The sequence below is a fragment of the Chelonoidis abingdonii genome, chromosome 15 (genome assembly GCF_003597395.2).
Source record: "Chelonoidis abingdonii isolate Lonesome George chromosome 15, CheloAbing_2.0, whole genome shotgun sequence".
In the NCBI taxonomy this organism is placed as follows: domain Eukaryota; kingdom Metazoa; phylum Chordata; order Testudines; family Testudinidae; genus Chelonoidis; species Chelonoidis abingdonii.
The window spans coordinates 10,574,671-10,596,567 of record NC_133783.1 but is presented as its reverse complement, the minus strand read 5'-3'; the positions used below and the strand labels follow the sequence as shown (position 1 = coordinate 10,596,567).

The following is a 21,897-nucleotide window of genomic DNA, read 5'->3' as shown; positions in this document are numbered from 1 at the left end:
AACAAAATCACAACAGTCTGCATTATTTTCTCATTTGTTTTCATTTTGAGGACAGAGTTAACAAAGGATTCCTGCTCTTTCCCCTGCCCCAATTATATTGGCCAGAATCTCTGATAATATGGATCACTTTTTAAGCAATCTTTAAAATTGCTTCCTACTTCAAAAATTACATAATTTCTATACAGCACCTGAAAGGTAACAGACAATTAAGAGTAAAGGAGTCAAAATGCTCATAAGCTTCATGACAGCTCCACGACAGCTCCACAACCCTTTTCTGTAGTGCACAGTTAGATATAACAACTGATAATCCTTTAGATCCATGAACAGAGCTTCTTTCTCCCTAGTTGAGCACTGTCATCAAAATGCTGATCTGACTATGCAAATACATGGAAACTGATAATTTAAAACATCAAGTTAAGGTAATTGCTTAAAATTGTATGAATAAAATTACATTTCTGTATCTAGACAGAACTGTCTTTTTGGAAATCACAAGGATATTAAGAATCATTCTCATCAATGCAGCCAATCAAAGCATTGCTTCTTCTTTCCCTAATTTATTCCTACAAAAATAACACTACATATTAGAAAAAAATTAAGCAAGACAGACCCAATCATCTGTACTTTCCACTAATTTGTATCTGTACATGTGATTTCTAGGTCAATATATTTATTTTGTGAATGTTGTATCCTTAGATATTACCAAATATTTTTGCAAATTTTTTTGCCATAACATTTGGTGCAGTGACTTACCGGCAGTGTTTGTGTGATCCAGTTAAGGTTTCAATCACAAAGCATTCCCCATCATTGAGACAGTATGCAAGATCCTTGTCTTTGCATGGCTTAAAGTGCTCAGATCGCTCAGTGGAATACGTTGTGGTATCTGTGGAGAAAACACAGGGAGATAAATGCCATTAGATGACCATCAAAATGTAGGATGCCATTAGAAATTGCATTAAAGACCTTTGGAAGCATTAGCTTCACTGACATTGGATTGACAAAGATAATCCTAATAATTAATTTCATTTCAAAGTAGGTTTAAACATGTTAGTTGCCTATATTTGCATGCTACTTTCAAAGAAATAGCCTATCCTTAAAAGGTCTTTTTTCTAGTCCAACAACCATGTTGTTACATACAGAATTGCCAATTTAAATCTATGTCACCATTTTCCTTTAAAAATACCTTTAGACAGACTTTAAAATTAAATAAAAAATGATGTTGCACTGTCCACTGCATAGATCAGTTTCCATTAAAACCTTAGTAATTTTCCTTTTGTTGCTATACTTTCAGAAATCTGTCATGTTTGACCTGTGACTTCTGCAGCAAAATATCACAGACATGGCAATCCATTTTACCCTTAGACCATCCATATTTATGGAGAAAGTAACAGGCACAGTTTATTTCCAGTTAGTGTTGGTTAAATTTTTTGGAATTCAACTTATTTTCTTCTGAAAAATGGCCACCTTTTAAAATAACATTTTTTAACTTTTTCATATTTTCAAAAAAAATTCCAGCACAAGTCAAACCCACCTTCAACCATTAAGAAGAAGAGGTAATGAAGAAAGGGTGAAAAGAGCCTACATAAGATTCTCATTCATAAAGGGCATAGATTTCAGATCCCTTTCACCTGAGCTGTGTCATTTTCAGGGATATACTCTTTCAGCTGTTGGGTGATCAGATGTCCTGATTTTATAGAGACAGTCCTGATTTTGGGGTTTTTTTCTTATATAGGCTCCTATTACCCGCCACCCCGCCCCAGTTTGTCACATTTGCTGTCTGGTCATCCTATTCAGCTGTATGGGAAACATGTAATGACTAAGTTTTAGAGTAACATAAAACTTAGTTTAAGCTATAGAAGGAAACACATGGAAGTAGACAATTGTGTATATTCTTAAACTTGGGCCTTCCTTTCCGCTGCCGGATCCATTTAAGAAACCCCTTGCTGGCAGTTTTGCCTAAGTGCAGGTGATTATTGAAAGAGTCTTTATCGGTATAATTACTTGAAGAAACGTGAACATATTTATGAGCAATCACAGTTGTCAACTTTCACTTGGTAAATAAGCACTCTGACTTTCACAATAAGCTAAAAATCAAGCTGATCCCATTTCAAAACAAGGCCAAAACAAGCCAATCCGTAAGAACCCCAACACTCTTTGTGACTAGATCTCCCTGGCATGCAGTTTGGGACTATGGTGGGCCTGCTGGGCACCCCTGACTCTCTGCCCCCTTTACCCTTGCTTGCCAGGAGCCGATCAGACCAAAAAAAAAGAAGCAACAAGCTACAAGCCAAAAACTAGTCAACAAGCAATTCAGAATCCACTTAAGCCACAAACAAGCCCAATTTCTGTGGTTTGTTCGCGAGTTTGACATGTCTGATTACAAAACACTGCTGCAAAAGGCTAAAACAAAAACAAAAGAAGTCTCTTGCAATTTAAACACATTTCTCATCCCGCCATCTAGCCGTCCCCCTCCAACACCCACCCTCCAGATTGGCCATGCTCAAAAAACTTCTTCATTAAATAACATTCTACAGCTGGCAGCAAACTGCTTCATTAGCTTCCTTTGTTTTCCCCTTTTGTGTGAGAAAACATACAGTTTGAAGCATTTATTCACTTAGATTCAACTGCTCAGAAATACAGGAAGCACAAGAAAGAAAGAAAAGAGAGATTTGACTTTACTAGAGTCTTGACTACTTTCTAGAAAAGTACTGAGAAATATCACTATGACTGTCATTTTGGAGAAGTACTGCCTAAGTCTAAATGCATTATGCAGTTAATTTGTATTTTAAAGCAGTTTACTGTACACAGAAGTCATCTTTAGCCATTTGGCCCTGTCTGCATTAGAAATACTTATACCAGTGTAATTACACTTATGTAAACCCCACATACAGTGCTCAAAGGAAATATGGGGAAGCTGCACCAACATAAATCCCATGTAAAAGCAGGATATGCACTTTTTCCAAAAAGATATACAAAGTAGTACATCCTGCTCTTATCCTGCACCCTCTCAGTTTGCCAAACTCACGTGAGACCAGTGTTCATTTTCATTGCAAAGCAAAATCTTCCTGCTCAGAAACTCGTTCCTTGTTCAGGTATGAACATTTTATATTCAGATCTTTGCCATAACTTCAGTGGGATCTTCAAGATTGTCAACTGTACATTTATGTGTGTGTGTGTGTGTGTGTCTTTCTCTCTCTCTCTCTGCAGGTTCTACCAGAATTCATATAATAAGCAACAATAAGTTGGTGGTCAAATTTACATATAAGGCTACACAATAATTATGATTAACATGCTAATTAAATTGATAAAGAGGAAGAGGCAAGACTCATGGAACAACAATGACCTTCAGTTCCAGCTGCTCTGCAACATGGCCCAAACTTGGATATATTCAGGAGATACTGATGAGGAGAACCAGAAAAAGCTGACAATATGGTTGGCATATGCAACATTAACTGGGACAAATTGTGTGTCTGAGTAACAGGATTGCATTGAAGGCCATGGAAGTATAAACAATATACTGCTTTCGTGAAGATGGTCTCACCTCTTCTTCTCTATATTGGGTTTGCTCATGCTCTATGAGGTGCCACCTAGGAGCAGTCCCTGCAACTGTACAAATTCCTTGCATGGCGGAGGTTAACGTAAAGAAGGGTGCTCTTTGTATCTTCCACACCCCCATGCACAAGGGACAGGAACAGTCTGGCTCCTTAATGTGTAAAGAATTTTGTATCTGTTTTGGAAATTGGAAATCATGTCCCTGGAGTTCTCCATTCAATGTTTTCAGCTGTAGATATGAAGGATGACTGGGTTATCTAAGAGAGAGGTTAGAATTTTAGTTGTTGTTGTTATCTTATCTCCCCACGATGATACATGCTTTTGTTGCAGTTTCATTATATATTTAAAATATCTGTTTAGAACATGTTGTTCTAAATAGAACCACAGCCAGGAATTTAGGGGAAAACATGGGAAAGTACTATAGGGGCTAAAAATATATGTCTGAACTCTTTCTAAAGCTGATCACTTTGAAGGATCTTTCTTTTGTAACTAATCTCTACCACTCTCCAGACTACTGTCAATACTAAAGTTCCCTTCCCCTGCATGAATTGTCTCTGAAGTTCCCTACTTTTGATTTAGCTCAAGTTCTTGTGGGCAGCTGACAGGACAGAACCATGACACCATCAAATTAGGCCTGAATAAAGACTGGGAGTGGCTGAGTCACTACAAAAAGTAGTTTCCCCTCTGTTCATACCCCTTTTCTCAACTGTTGGAAATGGGTCACATCCATCCTAATTGAATTGGCCTTGTTAGCACTGACCCCCAACTTGGTAAGGCAACTCCTACCTTTTCATGTGCTGTTTATTTATACCTACCTACTGTATTTTCCATGCATCTGATGAAGTGGGTTTTAGCCACAAAAGCTTATGCCCAAATAAATGCGTTAGTCTCTAAGGTGCCACAAGAACTCCTCATTGTTTTTATTCAAGAATATTTTACTGTTGGGGTTGGAAGGCTCTCGTGCAGGCCCAGATGTTCTCATATAGAGGATATATAAATGCCAATAACCCATGGCTTGGTTCCTCTCTCTTGCTGAGCTGCCACACCCCTTAGTCGCTGATAAGATTAGTAAATGTAGCTGTTCTACCCCATGGCTCCATCCTTCTATTCCCCTTTGGATTTAATTCAAGTCTACTTTATATTGAGTATAAAATAAAGTAATCTGTTGGTGGGTAAGCTGAGCTCCTAGTGCTAAAGCCAGTCAGTGGCTTCTTGAACAAATCCTTTGGAAGTAGAATCAATCTCCAACAGAACTATTTTCTTCAGAGAATGGAAATGCCAGGGATCATGGATTTCTGCTGGAATCCTTACTGCTAAGTTAGGGTTCCTTTTTTGTAACCCTTCCTTTTTTGTCTCATGTTCTCTGCAAAGCAAGTAAAGGAGCAGCACAAATGATTCTAGTGGTCCCAGCTTGGACAACCTGTTACCTGTTTTCAGAGCTCATTGATTTAACAAGCGAACCAGAATTGGGTTTAAGTTTCATGGATAGAGTTTCAGATGCAATTTGGATTTTAGGATCTTAGTTCAAAACTTAAGGTTTTTGGAATATAAAAATGAGAGAAACATTTAGTAGGGTTGGTTTTTTTTGTTGTCTTTTTTTAAATTGAAGTATTTTTGTACAGTGTTTGGGTCTAAAAGTATTCATTATATTCCTCTTATTTTATCTCATCTCTCCTAAACCCTGATTTGTTCAATTATCTCCTCTGTCTCCTGACAACACACCTTATTTCTTGAATGTTTCTCAGATCTATCAGCTGCTTTTGCTATGGTCAAAATGTGGGTACACTAAATATTCTTCAAATTCTATGGTCAGCATTTCCAATTTGCTCTTCATTTGTGGGCTGATAGTAACGTACTTTTGATTGTGAAGGGGGACTGATGTACAACAGATGTTGAGAATTACAGTATCAGTGGAGATGCGGAGTACTGATAGACAGCTAGCGTGCGAAATGCATGCACTGCAGTGGAAGGCAGCATTACACATCTATGTATCTGTTCTGGAAGGCAGATCAGTTGCTTTGTTTTCTTGGAAAAGGAAAATATCTATTGGGTCCATATCCAACAGTAAAGGCTTGGTATTTAAGCCAGTTTTAAAATGAATGAAACGCAAGATCTTCCATCATTTGCTGTGGGAGACTATTCTACAGTACATAGAACTCACCATTAGGAATGTTTTCCAGACAGACAGCTTTAGTTATAGGTGAATTTAAGAAAAAAAAAAGTATTCTACGAATTGCCCTTGTATCCCATGCATATATTGTACTCCCCCTCCCTTGGTCTGCCACAGCCCAGATTTGTTAACCTTCCAGACACACGGCAAAGCCTATGTTTTTCCTCTCTTCTCTACGGGTGCAGAGAAGGCTGTGGGCTAGAGTGACTGAATTTATGTGTGGTTCTTTGTTTATATTTTTGATTGTAATTTCTGAGATAGACATCTGGAGTACTGGTTGTCTGACTATATTTTAAAATTAAAATAAATACAGATTACTCCCAAAGTACTGAATTAAAAATCATACAAACTGTAGTGAAAGACTGAGCTAATACACCTGTTCCCCTCTTCCGCCAACATACAGGCACACACAAGCGCTTGTTAACACTTCTGTTTGTAAGTTTGCAAAGAAAGTGGCAGAAAGCTACGATATTTGTTCCACTAACGCTGTTGTAAACAACTTACCCTTTTCATAGTTACCTATCAAGTGATAAAAATACCATGTGTCAAATCTCCACTCACTCATATGTGTAACTGAAATCTTTAGATTAGCCAGTGAAAGTAGTAAGCAGAAAACAACAGAACATTACATCGCTTCACACTTTTAAAAACTGTAATATTTGGAGTACCTGAAAAAATGAGGCAAGTCCACATGGTCAAGAAAATCAGCCAACTTTTTAATGCAGCCCCAGCCCTAACACAGCAGCACCTACCTCTAGAACCAATGAAGGACAGCAAATCTCAATGGAAAAAAACCACTTAAAAATCTAGACCCCCAGCCTCTATCTTAAAACACACCCACCTGCAACCCAGCATTATAACGTGTTCAGCAATGTGTGTTGCAGTGTCTGTTCAGCTGCTACAGTATGTTTGCTGCACTCAGCACATTGGGAATTTTGTAAAATACTGTAATGAAGACAGTAGAAAAGTAAAAAACAAAACAGAGCAAAAATAATATTGACAATCCTAAAAACAACATATTTCCCCTAAAAGAACCCCCAATAAGAAGCTTGGAAGTTTCTCAACCACAACAATTTTTAAAATAAGACAATTAGTAGCGAAATATGAAGACTGCCAAACAAACATACTGTAACTAATTTGAAACCACTAGAAAACACAAAAATTCAAACTGGGTTAAATCCTGGGCCCACTGAAGCCAATGGTAAATCTCCCATAGACGTAAGGGGAACAGGATTTCACCCAGAACTTTTATGATCATGTACTCTGGGGGCGCATATAATTACCCCAATCCTGTAATCATTTCCAGGTAAGTGGACCCCCTGCTGTGGCCTATGTTACATACCAGAGAAATACAACAGTATACATATTATTCTGTTTCTTCACATGCTCCATATGTTAGAGAAAAATATATGAATACTCTATAGTAGTGACATTAGAGTTATTGGAGGCGGGGACAACAAGCACCTGGAATCACATTTTTTTTTCTTTTAAGAAAATGCAACAAGTTTAAATGCCCTTTAACAATCTATGTTTGTTAAGATTTAGCCTCATTCTACCTAATGAAGAGAAGGAAAAGCATCTTTGCAAGCAGGCTGGCTAACCTAGTGAGGAGGGCTTTAGACTAGGGTGACTGGTGGAAGGAAACGAAAATCCTGAGGTAAGTGGGCAACTGGGATACCAGGAGGAAGCACAAGCGGGGAGGACTCTTGCCTCATACCGAGAAAACAGGACAATCAGCGAGTTATCTTAAGTGCCTATACACAAATGCAAGAAGCCTGGGAAACAAGCGGGAAGAAGTGGAAGTCCTGGAACAGTCAAGGAATTATGATGTGATTGGAATAGCAGAAACTTGGTGGGATAACTCTCATAACTGGACTGCTGTCATGGATGGATATAAACTGTTCAGGAAGGGCAAGCAGGGCAGAAAAGGTGGGGGAGTTACGTTGTATGTAAGAGCAGTATGACTGCTCAGAGCTCCAGACCTGAGATTCTCTGGATTAAGTTTAGAATTGTGAGCAATGAGAGTGTGATGTTGTGGTGTATTTTAAAGAATCCTTACTGAGGTTGCTGGAACAAATCATCCTGATGTGTAGAAAGAATAGTAAATATGGCAGGTGACCAGCTTGGCTTAACAGTGAAATTCTTGCAGATCTTAAACACACAAAAAGAAGCTTACAAGAAGTGGAAGATTGGACAAATGACCAGGGAGGAGTATAAAAATATTGCTCAGGCATGCATGAGTAAAATCACGAAGGCCAAATCACACATGGAGTTGCAGTTAGCAAGGGATGTTCAGAGTAACAAGAAGGGTTTCTACAGGTATGTTAGCAACAAGAAGGTGGTCAGGGAAAGTGTAGGCCCCTTACTGAATGGGGGAGGCAAACTAGTGATAGAGGATGTGAAAAAAGCTAATGTACTCAATGCTTTTTTTGTCTCTGTCTTCACGAACAAGGTCAGCTTTCAGACTACTGCACTGGGCAGCATATCATGGGGAGGAGGTTACCAGCCTCTTTGGAGAAAGAAGTGGTTCAGGACTATTTAGAAAAGCTGGACAAACACAAATCCATGGGGCCAGATGCGCTGCATCCGAGGGTGCTAAAGGAGTTGGCGGAGGTGATTGCAGAGCCATTGGCCATTATCTTTGAAAACTCATGGCAATTGGGGGAGGTCCCAGATGACTGGAAAAAGGCTAATGTAGTGCCCATCTTTAAAAAAGGTAAGAAGGAAGATCAGGGAAACTACAGGCCAGTCAGCCTCACCTCAGTCCCTGGAAAAATCATGAAGTGGGTCCTCAAGGAATCAGTTTTGAAGCACTTAGAGGAGAGGAAAGTGATCAGGAACAGTCAGCGTGGATTCACCATGGGCAAGTCATGCCTGACTAACCTAATTGCCTTATATGATGAGATAACTGGCTCTGTGGATGAGGGGAAAGCAGTGGACATGTTATTCCTTGACTTTAGCAAAGCTTCTGATACGGTCTCTCACAGTATTCTTGCCAGCAAGTTAAAGGAGTATGGGCTGGATGAATGGACTATAAGGTGGATAGAAAGCTGGCTAGATCATCGGGCTCAACAGGTGGTGATCAATGGCTCCATGTCTAGTTGGCAGCTGGTATCAAGCGGAGTGTCCCAAGGGTTGGTCCTGGGGCCGGTTTTGTCCAATATCTTCATTAATGATCTGGAGGATGGCGTGTATTGCACCCTCAGCAAGTTTGCAGATGTCACTAAACTTGGAGGAGTGGTAGATATGCTGGAGGGTAGGGATAGGATACAGAGGTACCTCGACAAATTAGAGGATTGGGCCAAAAGAAATCTGATGAGGTTCAACAAGGACAAGTGCAGAGTAATTAGGATGGAAGAATCCCATGCACAGCTACAGACTAGGGACCGAGTGGCTAGGCAGCACTTCTGCAGAAAAGGACCTAAGGGTTACAGTGGATGAGAAGCTGGATTTCAATCACTCGACAGCGTGCCCTTGTTGCCAAGGTTAACAGCATTTTGGACTGTATAAGTAGGAGCAATGCCAGCAGATGGAGGGATATGATCATTCCCCTCTATTCGGCATTGGTGAGGCCTCATCTGGAGTACTGTGTCCAGTTTTGGGCCCCACACTTCAAGAAGGATGTGGAAGAACTGGAGAGAGTCCAGCGAAGGGCCACAAAAATGATTACGGGGCTGGAGAACATGACTGATGAGTAGAGGCTGAGGGAACTGGGAGTATTTAGTCTGCAGAACAGAAGAATGATGGGGGATTTGATAGCTGCTTTCAGCTACCTGAAAGGGGGTTCCAAAGACGATGGATCTAGATAGTTCTCAGTGACAGCAGATGACAGAACAAGGAGTAATGATCTCAAGTTGCAGTGGGGGAGCTTTAGGTTGGATATTAGGAAAAAACTTTTTCACTAGGCGGGTGGTGAAGCACTGGAATGGGTTTCCTAGGGAGGTGGTAGAATCTCCTTCCTTAGAAGTTTTTAAAGTCAGGCTTGACAAAGCCCTGGCTGGGACGATTTAGTTGGGGATTGGTCCTGCTTTGAGCAGGGGGTTGGACTAGATAACCTCCTGAGGCCCCTTCCATCCCAGATATTCTATGATTCTATGAATGAGGGTGAGTCCATGTGTAATAAATCAGTTAGTATGATGAAAATTATTCAAAACAAAGTGATTTTGATGCATCATCATAGGCCAGAAAAAAATGTCATGAAATGGAGAGATTCTTTCTTTGGCAATACATTCGGTTTGTGACATTAGCAGCAAAAAACAGCTCTGTTAATTAAAAAAATTCCCCAAAGCTGCAGTGATAAATTACAGATAAAAGTTAACACAGCATTCTACAAATTAAGCTTCTGCTGGGAAAAAAAGTCAAGAGTTTTATTTGGTTTAATTAGCTTCTTTGAGCTAAATTTCCTAATACCTGTCTCAAAAATGCAAAAACACTTCTACTGTAAGTCTCTCTCTAGAAAGGCAGCAGTGTATTAGCTAGCAATCAAACCATGAAAGTTGGAGATTTCAACACATATCACCTAGACATGAGGTCTCAGACAAATGATCACATTTTAATTTAATAGTATTAAACTCTGTTAAATTCAGATATGCCATGAAACTTTATTGGAAATTATTAAAAAGCCTGGTTTGTATGGTTGATAAAGTTATTGTAACATATGGTATTTCTTGAAGACTACTATGCTGATAGGAGATAGCTTCTATATTCCAAGTATGTCCTGAATCTGGTATTTACTTTTTGTAATGGTCATTAAACAGATATGCCTTCATTTGAAAAAAGAGATTGAACATCAGTGTCAGTGAGAGACCAGTAATCTTTGTGATCACACAGATCCATGCATCGTGATCTATACAGATCATCATAGCAAAATACATGCATCTTTCATTAGAAATACAACAGCTAAAAATCAGTGTATATAATAAACATTATGTTTACATCTACATCATTCTAGAATTGGGTATATTCTGGACGAGACTGACTGATGCCAGTGGTACAAAGGTGTCCTTTGAAAAACTCCGTTCCTTCACTGAAATCCCATCCATCAAAGATATCTCTCCAAGTTGTTAAGTTAGTCTGTAGTCTTGGGGGTTCTCTTGGGCTCTGCATTGCATTTGGATGCTGAAATAACAGTGGTGGCAAAAATAATTCATTGTCATCTGTGATTGCTCAGGAGATTTCATTGGACCCTGACTCTATGGGACTCACATCTGGCCACAGTGATTCACATTTTTGTAACACGCAGGCTCTACTACTGCAACTAGCTGTTTTGTTATGAATTCCAAATGCTCTGAAAAAGCTCCACCTGAAACAAAGCAGCTTTTCTCCTCAGAAACATGTCACTAGGAACGCATCACCCCAATGCTCTGCTCTCTACATTGCCTCTCTTTTGAAGAGGGAATTCAGTTCAAGGTTTCTGCTGATTTTCAATGTTCTAAATGGATCTGGTCACAGCTATCTGAAAGTCTGTCAGGCCTATAACAAAAGCTGTGATACACAGAACCATTGACAGAATACCCCATGTCTACACCCTACTGTAATGATCTTTTGTACAAAATATGCCTTGTGAGGATTTGATCTGAAAATTCTTAATTTTCTGGTCATTATTGTCCTGGTAAAATATGTGTGGCAATGTTGTAATTCCATGGTATGGTGTTATTAACACATTCCCAGCTGAAGCTGGCAAACAGATTGGTCTTAAAGGCATGTGTGCTCTGCTCAATTTGCATTTAAGCAATGAACAGAGTCATCAAGAAGGAAGGGAAATGTGAGGAAAAAGGAACAGGGAACACCCTTTCTCCTATCCCAGCTGGAAATGTTTTTCAAGAGAGGGACAAACACCCCAAGCCTCCCCACCCCCATTTCTCTCTGCACCTGAAGTGACAAAGGAAGCATTAATTGGATTCTGGGAGAGAGAACCTGACCTAAGAAGTTTGGTCAGTAAGACTGCTGAAAGCATATGGTAAGAAAACACTGTTTTGAATTTAACATAGTTTACATTAGGCACCAGTTATATTTTATTTTTTCTTGGAAACATTTCTGACTTTTATGCCTCATTACTTGTACACAATTAAAATCTCTTCATAGACTTGTTTTATTGTTTTATCTAATCCAGTGTGTTTTAATTTAAGAGTTTAGGAAACTCCATTTGGGGTGGCAAGTTGTGTGCATATTATTCCTTTTTAAAAAATAACTGACTTTACATAAACTTGTATTGTCCAAGAGAGGGCTTGGAAATACAGGACATACATTTCTGGAAGTAAATCTAAGAGTGGGTGATGGGAGGTGTTCACGTGCCCCTGCAGTATAACCATGGCTGGTGAGAGCCAGAGTGTAACCCAGATGTGGCTGGCTGGCGGCAGTTACACACAGACACGCAGGGTGTGGCTTGCATGCTGGAAGGCTGTTTGTGAGCAGCCCAGGTAGGAGCTGCTTCAATCAAAGTACTGTAAGGCACCCAGGGTTGCTGGGTAGGGGTGACAACTGCTCATTAGCCTGGACTGTACCCCTGGTATGTCACAACTGTCTAATATTAGGAGAAGACTTCTGTTCAGAGGAACCTTGCCCAGAGTCAGGCCAAGACTAAGGAACTTACTGTTCTTCCCAACTAAAGCAGACAGTTAGGGAGATGTACAAAGATGACCATCCCGCCCCTCCTCATCTGAGCACATCTCAACTGCTGCAAAGATTCTTCACCCATCAGTACTATCATATTAACACTTTCTTTAAAAAATGTGTGATATAAGGTAAAGCTACAGTAATATTGCAGCATAGACATAAAAATGCTTGGAGCTCCCAAACCACTGCTTTAATTTGGATCTGAACACAATGTATAAGTTAGGGAGCAAGTTGATAAGCCACCAGATGTGTCACAGAATCAGCAATTATACTAATTGCTTAATATCCATATTGTGGGGAAGTTCAAAATATATATATATTTTTTTACAGTGGGAGAGAGAATGTATGAATTATGCATCAGTCTTTAATTTTGCCTTCTGTGATAAGGAGGCTCACATGATATTATCGCTTACTCAACACAATCATACTGAAATGCAGAAAATGAAAGAACAATCACAGACACAACAATGCTTGAGCAGAATACATTTCTCTCATCTTCAAAGCACAGAAGCACCATACCACCACTTACGTAACATTGCCTGGAAGCAACAGCTACTGCATTGTTTGCAGAAAATCAAAGAGACCCAGTCATGTTGATAAATTTGAGTCATCTCTTTAAATCAGCCCACTCCTCCCCCACTCCCCCCAAGATTCTGATGCCAGAATCAAATACTCAAAATAAGATGTGACCTTGTTCCAGAAAAAAGAGAGATGTTGATGAAGTTTTCATAACAGTTTCCCAATTTAACGTCATAACTTATAAGTAGAGTGATTCAAATCAATGAAACATATTAATGGAGTCTCAAGCCAGTTCTATATTTTCTTTGGGTGAAAATTACCACATGCAGTCAGAGAACAGGTTGCCACAGACTAAATTACAGGTCCTCTTACACATTCTTAGCCTAGGCATAAGCCTTCCAAATACTGTTTTCCTATTTTGAAAAACAAGTTAATACAAATAAGTGTCTCTTCAACAACGTCTCACAATATGAAAGTATCAGGAAGAAATTAGAAATAAAACTATCACTTCAGACTATGTTATGGCATAGGATATTTAAATATGGCAACTTCTCAGTGATTGATTGATTTTAAGAGTACAAAATTCGGCATCTTACCTTTGTCTGTACCTTTACACCGAACTCCCATTGATACCAAGAGAAGTTTCATGTGCAGGAGTTAGTTAGGGAAAGGCCCCCAGTGGACACAAATGACCAGACTATCGAAAGAGTTCATAATTAGGGTCAGATTTTTAGAAGAGCTCAGCTCTGATGAATGCACCAAAATAAGTTGTTAAAATTCCAGAAGTTCTGAGCATCCAATGGACCATGTTATTTTGAAAATCCAGTTAGGAAAGTCACAATGTGAGCTGCTGGCTGCTGAGTATTTCTGACAACCAAACTCTAATTTAGGTGGCTACATGGGAGCCAAGTTCCTGAAAATCTGTCCCTACGGGTGCTGATAACTTGAAAACTGGCCTTGAGTTCTTCTGAAAATCTGTCCTAAAATGTTATTGAAAGTACTGGATGGGCTGCCAATGTATGTTTGCTGCCTGCTGCTATTGGAGCATCCACTTTGTTAGAAAAAAACTATTAATGTAATTATAAAAAAGGTTTAAACAGTCCAGAAGAAAGGTATGAAAATATATTTAAGAAAGGCAATCTGTCCTTGGCACTACAAGATGTGTCTTCTTTTCGGCACAGCTGCTTAAGAACAGACAGTCTGTATTCTTCAGTTATGGGAGAAACCTACAGAGCATTTTGAAAATTCAATTGAGTCAAATAGCTGTTGAGAGAGTTGAAGAATTTTACTGAATCCATTTGTGCAGTATAGCTTCTGGTTTTAAAATTGGTAGCATGAGTCTGTTGCGGCCCTGGCAAACCAACTAACCTGTGTATGATCCATAACTTAACAAGAAGCACTGCAATTCCAATCAAGACAATGTTCTTACATACAGGTATCAAAGAAATGTTAGTTAGTCTAGCAATCCCCAACTCATGCACTTTGTATTAATAAAAATCAAAGAATAGTTGCCAAGTATATTTGTGTGTTTATCTATATCCTGTTAGAAGTTTACCAATATAACCAAATTACCTTTTAGATGCTTAATACTTTTCATGTCTTAATTGCCTTCATATTATGTATACAAGTGTGTTCAGTTAACCTTAAGATCACAGATGTGAGACACTGCAGGAAATTATTATTACTTACACTGTCTTCAGCTTATCCCTGTTATAATGAAGGACCACCTAATTGCTTTATGTAAACAACTGTACCTAGTTTACCTGTGTATGCATAAGAAATAGAAGATTAATTTCAAAGCCCAGGTCAGTTTAACAATGAAGGTCCCACAAACTGTCTGCTTTGCCTATTCTTCCTTGGAGGAAAGCCCTGCTGTGACAATTTCTGTGAGGAGGCTTGTCAGCCTGCTAGAGAGCTATAAATACAGGACCTTGGGCATGATCTGGCATCTCTAGTCTGCTGAACTTTGAATAGCGAAAAGTTTAAGTCATGAGACTGAGATTTCCTAAATAGTTCCTTGAACACCCAGAAAATGTATGAAAAGACTCTAACAGACTACATCTAAGCAGCATTTGGAGTCTAACCTTTTGGGATGATTCCAGAGAAACTCTTACAAGCCAGCAGATTCATCCATCACTGCTACAAATCTGATATAAGGACCTTGCAAGCTTTTGTAATGTATGTAATATTTTAATCATTCAATAAAGATTTATTAATAAAAGAAATACATTATTTAGTTTACTAAGATTAGATCTGAAACACATATTGACCCGGGGGTTAAATGTCTGATCCTTTGGGATTAGTAGAACCTCACGTATAGTGAACTGGGTTTTCAGTAACCTCTAACTATAACCTCTCACTGTTTCCCTATATAGGAGCCAAGGTATGGAATCCCTAAAGGGGACGATGTTGGCTTCTTGTTATCCAGTGAGATACTACAAAAGCTCTTTTGATACTGGTTTGGGGACTCTCATTACAAAATAAAACACCTTCTATGGGGGATTGCCTGCCCTTTTTCTTGCAGTCCGTCTTGAGTGTGGCATTCTCAGTGTGGCCCATCTGTCACAATAAAGTTTGGCTTTTTCTACTATAAGAACTATTTTTTCCATATCTAAATAAGTCTCATCACCCCTAAATAAAATGGCCACCTACACTGTGTTTCATAGATTCATAGATTCTAGGACTGGAAGGGACGTCAAGAGGTCATCGAGTCCAGTCCCCTGCCCTCATGGAAGGACCAAATACTGTCTAGACCATCCCTGATAGACATCTATCTAACCTATCTTAAATATCTCCAGAGATGGAGATTCCACAACCTCCCTAGGCAATTTATTCCAGTGTTTAACCAGTCTGACAGTTAGGAACTTTTTCCTAATGTCCAACCTAAACCTCCCTTGCTGCAGTTTAAGCCCATTGCTTCTTGTTCTAGCCTTAGAGGCTAAGGTGAATAAGTTTTCTACCTCCTCCTTATGACACCCTTTTAGATATCTGAAAACTGCTATCATGTCCCCTCTCTGTCTTCTCTTTTCCAAACTAAATAAACCCAATTCTTTCAGCCTTCCTTCATAGCTCATGTTCTCAAGACCTTTAATCATTCTTGTTGCTCTTCTCTGGACCCTCTCCAATTTCTCCACATCTTTCTTGAAATGCGGTGCCCAGAACTGAACACAATACTCCAGTTGAGGCCTAACCATCGCAGAGTAGAGCAGAAGAATGATTTCTCGTCTCTTGCTCACAACACACCTGCTAACGCATCCCAGAATCACGTTTGCTTTTTTTGCAACAGCATCACACTGTTGATTCATATTTAGCTTGTGGTCCACTATAACTGCTAGATCCCTTTCTGCCATACTCCTTCCTAGACAGTCTCTGCCCATTTTGTATGTGTGAAACTGATTGTTCCTTCCTAAGTGGAGCACTTTGCGTTTGTCTTTGTTAAACTTCACCCTGTTTACTTCAGACCATTTCTCCAAATCATTTTGAATTATGACCCTGTCCTCCAAAGCACTTGCAATCCCTCCCAGTTTGGTATCATCTGCAAACTTAATAAGCGTACTTTCTATGTCAATATCTAAGTCGTTGATGAAGATATTGAACAGAGCCAGTCCCATAACAGACCCCTGCAGAACCCCACTTGTTATACCTTTCTTGCAGGATTGGGAACCATTAATAACTACTCTCTGAGTACGGTTATCTAGCCAGTTACGCACCCACCTTATAGTAGCCTCATCTAAATTGTGTTTGCCTAGTTTATTGATAACAATATCATGCAAGACCGCATCAAATGCTTTATTAAAGTCTTGGTATACCACATCCACTGCTTCTCCCTTATCCACAAGACTAGTTATCCTATCAAAGAAAGCTGTCAGATTGGTTTGACATGATTTGTTCTTTACAAATCCATGCTGGCTATTCCCTATCACCTTACCACCTTCCAAGTGTTTGCAGATGATTTCCTTAATTACATGCTCCATTATCTTCCCTGGTACAGAAGTTATACTAACTGGTCTGTAGTTTCTTGGGTTGTTTTTCTTTCTCTTTTTTGGTTTACTAAAAATGAATGAGACAGAATGAATAGACACATTTTAGTTATTTGAATATATATACACATAGCCCAATTCTCTTGTCATTTGCACTAGTGTAAATGAAGAGTAACTCCAGTGAAGTTCACACTATTCACAATATTCATGTGCAATATTATACAGATTTTAGTTTCATGATCATATACTTTCTCACAAAAGAATCAAGTATAATGAAAACTGATTTACACAGGTTCTAATACTGAAACTAGACAGTAGTAATTACAAAGTTATTATGTATTTTTGAGACCTACTGATGACAAAGCACATAAAATAAAGGTATCATATCCCATTTTCCAGATGGGAAACTGAGGCATAGATTGGTCAGTGGTAGAGCCAGGAACATAACCCATTGTCCATGAAGTCCCAGTCCAGTGGTCTATCCACTAAGGCACACTCCCTCCCAGAGGGCTATGGTAGATACCTTAGAATTTTACATACACAAGTGTACTTGAGTACTTTGCTGGAATGGAAACTAATTGAAGAACTCAGCTTCTATTCTAAACCTGTTTGTGTCTTCCCTTCTATGTTTCTGCCTAGAAATTTAGTATGTCTGATATGTGACTAACAAAGGACTTTATGTCTGATTTTTAATTATTTAATTATTGTGAACTTCAATGTTCTTGCAAGGCCTTTAACTGACAAAATAAGACACATACTTTTTAAAAAAATCTTACAGTTTAGATTTCTGAGGAATATTATATAATATTCTATATTAGTTGGTATCTGTGGAATTGCTAACACACACACACAATGATGAACTAAGGGAAAATAATTTGCCAATAATTGACAGACAATTTATTAGCATTGCCATGGTTGAAGTTTTTAAAAAAGGTTTTTCTGAATCTGAAAAACAAAAATAAATAAATAAAAAAAAGTATAGAAAAGTATTCTTTAATGGCTGCAGGCTCCTAAGAAATTGGGATAAGAATGCTGGCTTATCTTAAAGCTATGTAAATTATTAATGCCAGTAAAATAAAACAATTGTATTTGCTCATCACTATGATATATTAAGAGAGTATTAAATATAATATACTATGAAGTAAATATTCAAGAATATTTTTCAAAATGATTTTTCCCTTTGCATTTAAGCTTCTATTTAAATCCAGATTGCCTTTGCAGAAGAGCATGTTTGTAATAGTGTACTAGTGAATAAAACTGATGTGCTTTTAATGCTTTGAAAATTATTTTATCTTCCTTTTTGTTTTCTTTTCCTCGAAGAAACCCAACATATATACCTACAAGTAATATTTCCATGGCACAAAATACTTTAAACTTAGTCCTAAAAATTTCATTATTATTCCAAGGATTCCTTGTGGAAAATAGAGAATTCCAAGTTATTTATTCCAACTATTTACTGCTTTTATTGATATGATGAAGTGAGGGGGGGTTGGTGGGATTCAGGAGGAGGAGAGGAGAGAATAAGTCGAGAAACCCGTTCCTCCTCCAACCGATGTAAAATGTTAAAAATAAACTGTTGACTTCAATGGGCCATCAATGTCATATTCAAGCATACAACACAAGCACGTAACAACGTGGTAATAACAAATTGTAAGTGATATTTTCACGTTAGTTTTTAACAGTTACAATATAAGAACCCTTGAAGTGGGTATTACAAGCCATCAAGAAGATTTCGTACTCCAGCTAAACTGCTCACAAGTTCACCAGTGTAAATCCTCCAGCCATTCTTTTTAAGGGTACGTCCAGACTACCCGCCGTATCGGCGGATAGTGATCAATTTATCGGGGATCAATATATTGCGTCTCGTCAAGACGCAACATATCGATCCCCAAACATGCTCCCCACCGACTCCGGAACTCCACCAAAGCAAATGGCAGTAGCCAGAGTCAATGGGGGAGCCACAGCCATCGATCCCGCGCCGTGAGGACGGGAGGTAAGTCAGAATAAGATACGTCAACTTCAGCTACGGTATTCCCGTAGCTGAAGTTGCGTATCTTACATCAACACCTCCCCAGCGTAGACGAGGCCTAAGAGAATGAGGACTACACATCTCTGACTTCATATCCTATCTCCATATTGGGTCGTTTCCAGAGGTCCACAGAATATTGACTATTCATATTAAATATTTGAAAGAGAATGGGCTGGTGAAAGAATGCTCTCCAGAGAGGATCTGTGTTTTGAGACCTTCTTTCCTTGGCCTGAAAAATGTAGATTGTTGACCTAAAAAATATACTCTAAGGCCCACCTTTTGGCATCAGCTTTTGGATTGGGTGGGGTCTTGTGAGATGTAATGCTTCTGGTGGAACAAGGCTGTTGGAAGGGAAATGCCTATATTCTGTTGCATCCAGGAAGATTTTTCTCAGGGTTTGCCGCCATTGGCACTTTACAGCACTGCAACTTTCTCGCTCGGGGGTGTGAAAAAACACCCCCCTGAGTGCAGCAAGTTTCAGTGCTGTAAAGCGCCAATATAGACAGTGTACCAGCGCTGGGAGCCATGCTCCTAGTGCTGGTAGCTACACCTCTCATAGAGGTGGTTTCTTTAGAGTGCTGGGAGAGCTCTCTCTTAGCGCTCTGCCGCGACTATAAAAGAGTGTTAAAGCACTGCCACAGAAGCGCTTTAACGCTGCCAGTGCAGACCAGCCCTCAGGGTTTGCTGCTAGTGTTAGTTATATTGCTTTCTTTAAAAATGTCAAAAGGCACTCACAGTAATAAATGGGCACATTTATTATTCATAATATGATTAATATTAACACTTATTATTTGGCAGACAAATTGAACTCTCTCATCCTTACTAGGAGTTTCCCATGTCATGGCAAGCAGGGGTCTATAGGACATACAACAGGCAGAACTCACTTCTGAAGATATATATGTCCTTTATGTGTTTAACCCAGATGCCAAAGAAAGGAAATACTGAAGCACAGATAACTATAGGGGGAGAGTTATTTAGCACCAACTTCAAGATAACTAGGCAAGAATTCCCTAAACATGTCTGAACTTGCCTGCCTCTAATTCAAGAACGCATTGAAATTGGTAGCACTGTGTTTCAAGGAAATTATGTTAGAAACTTTTCACAGGTTATATTTAAGGATTAGAGTACTAATTATGTTTATATGCATTGCTTCTCTATTTAAAGTCATAGCTTTTGCTTCTCTGTGTGAACTACTGACTAGGGCTAGCTGGAAAAACAAAAGTGTTGTCTCATGATTAATTTGCCATTTGTTTTTTCTTCCACATTAGAACAACAACTAGACCTTTCAAAATTATTTGCAAAAAAAGAGACATACACACACTTTAGACTAGCCAACAGCTAAGAGCACGTACATGGGATAAGGGTGATCCAGGTTCAAGTCCCTACTCTCTCTGATTTAGAGCACTGGATTACTGGCTATTTTTGCTCTCTCAAAATCCCATCCAGGACCTGAGAAAACTTCCTGATGAAAATTTTGTCAGAACTGGAATAGTCCATGAAAAGAATAAGCCCTAGTCTACACTATGAATTTATGTCTGTATAACTGCATTGCTCAGAGGCATGGATTTTCCACACCCCTGAGTGACATAGTTATACTGACCAAATTCCAGTATTCATGGGGGAAAAAAATACTTCATTTAGTTGTTGATCCAACAACTGTTATGATCCAAGATACGTGCTTTTTTTTTAAAAAAAAAAGGGATTACCACACTCACGAATACAGCCCTGCCATCAAGACTAGTTGTGACACCCAAAAATATTACAAAAAAAATATTAACTTACTTCAGTTATGGAATGGTAAAAACAAACCAACCTAAAACACAGCTTTAAGGAGGGCAATTTCTTTATCTTTTAAACTTCTCTGGGGCCTGATCCAAAACTTGCTCAAGTCAATAGGAGTTTTTGCCACTGATCCCAATGAGCTTTCAGTCATTCTTACAAACAATATTTAGCTGACATTGATGATATCAAGGCTGATCTGAAGTATGAAAAGGGTGAGAATCACTACTGTGGGCAGTGTCTTATTTAACAGGGTACTATATGGCACTTTGTTGGGAAAAACATTGTTTCAAAAAGAGATTGGATTTGTTTCTCTCTCTCTCCCCCTCTTCCCCGTCCCATAGCAGAAGAGAGATTCATACCCAATTCTGTCTCTCAAAAGAGAAGAAAAACTTCATTAGAAGCTTTTCTCTATTGGCTAATTAAAATGGCAAGCTGTCACAAAACAAATAATGCTTCCAAATTTATTGAAATATGGGAATTTTAAAAAGAAAACAGATAAAGAATTTGTGCTTCCTGAAATGAAGTCTTTACAAACAGTGAATATCCTACATAAATGGATTTTTTTAATGAAAATATTAGGATTCTGAATATAAAAATCATTTTTACGCAGCACTTTACACCTGATTTGCGGCTTAAAAACTAGTTGACAGACTTTACATTTTTAACATTTTATTTACCTAGCAATAAAACTGGACCAAATACAGCTGACTCTGCAAATGAGAACTTTTCAGCAAACCCTTACATGCACGTGGAATTTCATTCCATTTAATGGTGCTGTGTATAGTGCAAGAGTTTCGCCTCACAGAACTATTCTAGAATCAGGGTCTAAGTCTGGAAACATATAATTCCTCCTAGCACTGAAGAAAGTTTCAAAGCCTTCAGCAGGGCCGGCTCTAGGTTTTTTGCCACTCCAAGCATGTGCTTGGTTTGCTGGTACCTAGAGCCGATCCTGGCCTTCAGCAGGTTTGCCCATAAGTATCCATTTGCGAGATCTGGATGTGATTCCGGACCAAATCCAGCTGGTTGTTATGCTTCTATAATTCCCATTGAAATCAATGGGAGCAGTGCACACACAGCCGAGGGTGGAATTTAACCCTTGAAAATGTAGCAGTCATGCCCATATAGATAGAATAATCTGATCCCAATATACCATGAATGAAAAAGTAGACACACACTTTTCTTTACAGTGCCCAGTGTAAGTCATCTTGCTGCTTGTTCATTTTACCTTCCTCCTCACAGCAGAGATACACAGC

General features: G+C 38.9%; 1 protein-coding gene across 2 annotated transcripts in view; it reads right to left on the bottom strand.

Annotated features, from left to right (window-relative positions):
• The window catches only part of NRG3 (neuregulin 3), an 898,610-nt gene that overhangs the window by 519,216 nt on the left and 357,497 nt on the right, over nucleotides 1–21,897 (bottom strand). For both annotated transcript variants that reach the window (XM_075072572.1, XM_075072573.1), the window contains exon 2: nucleotides 751–880. In XM_075072572.1, the coding sequence (XP_074928673.1) occupies nucleotides 751–880 (130 nt within the window). The remainder of the gene's footprint in view (nucleotides 1–750; nucleotides 881–21,897) is intronic.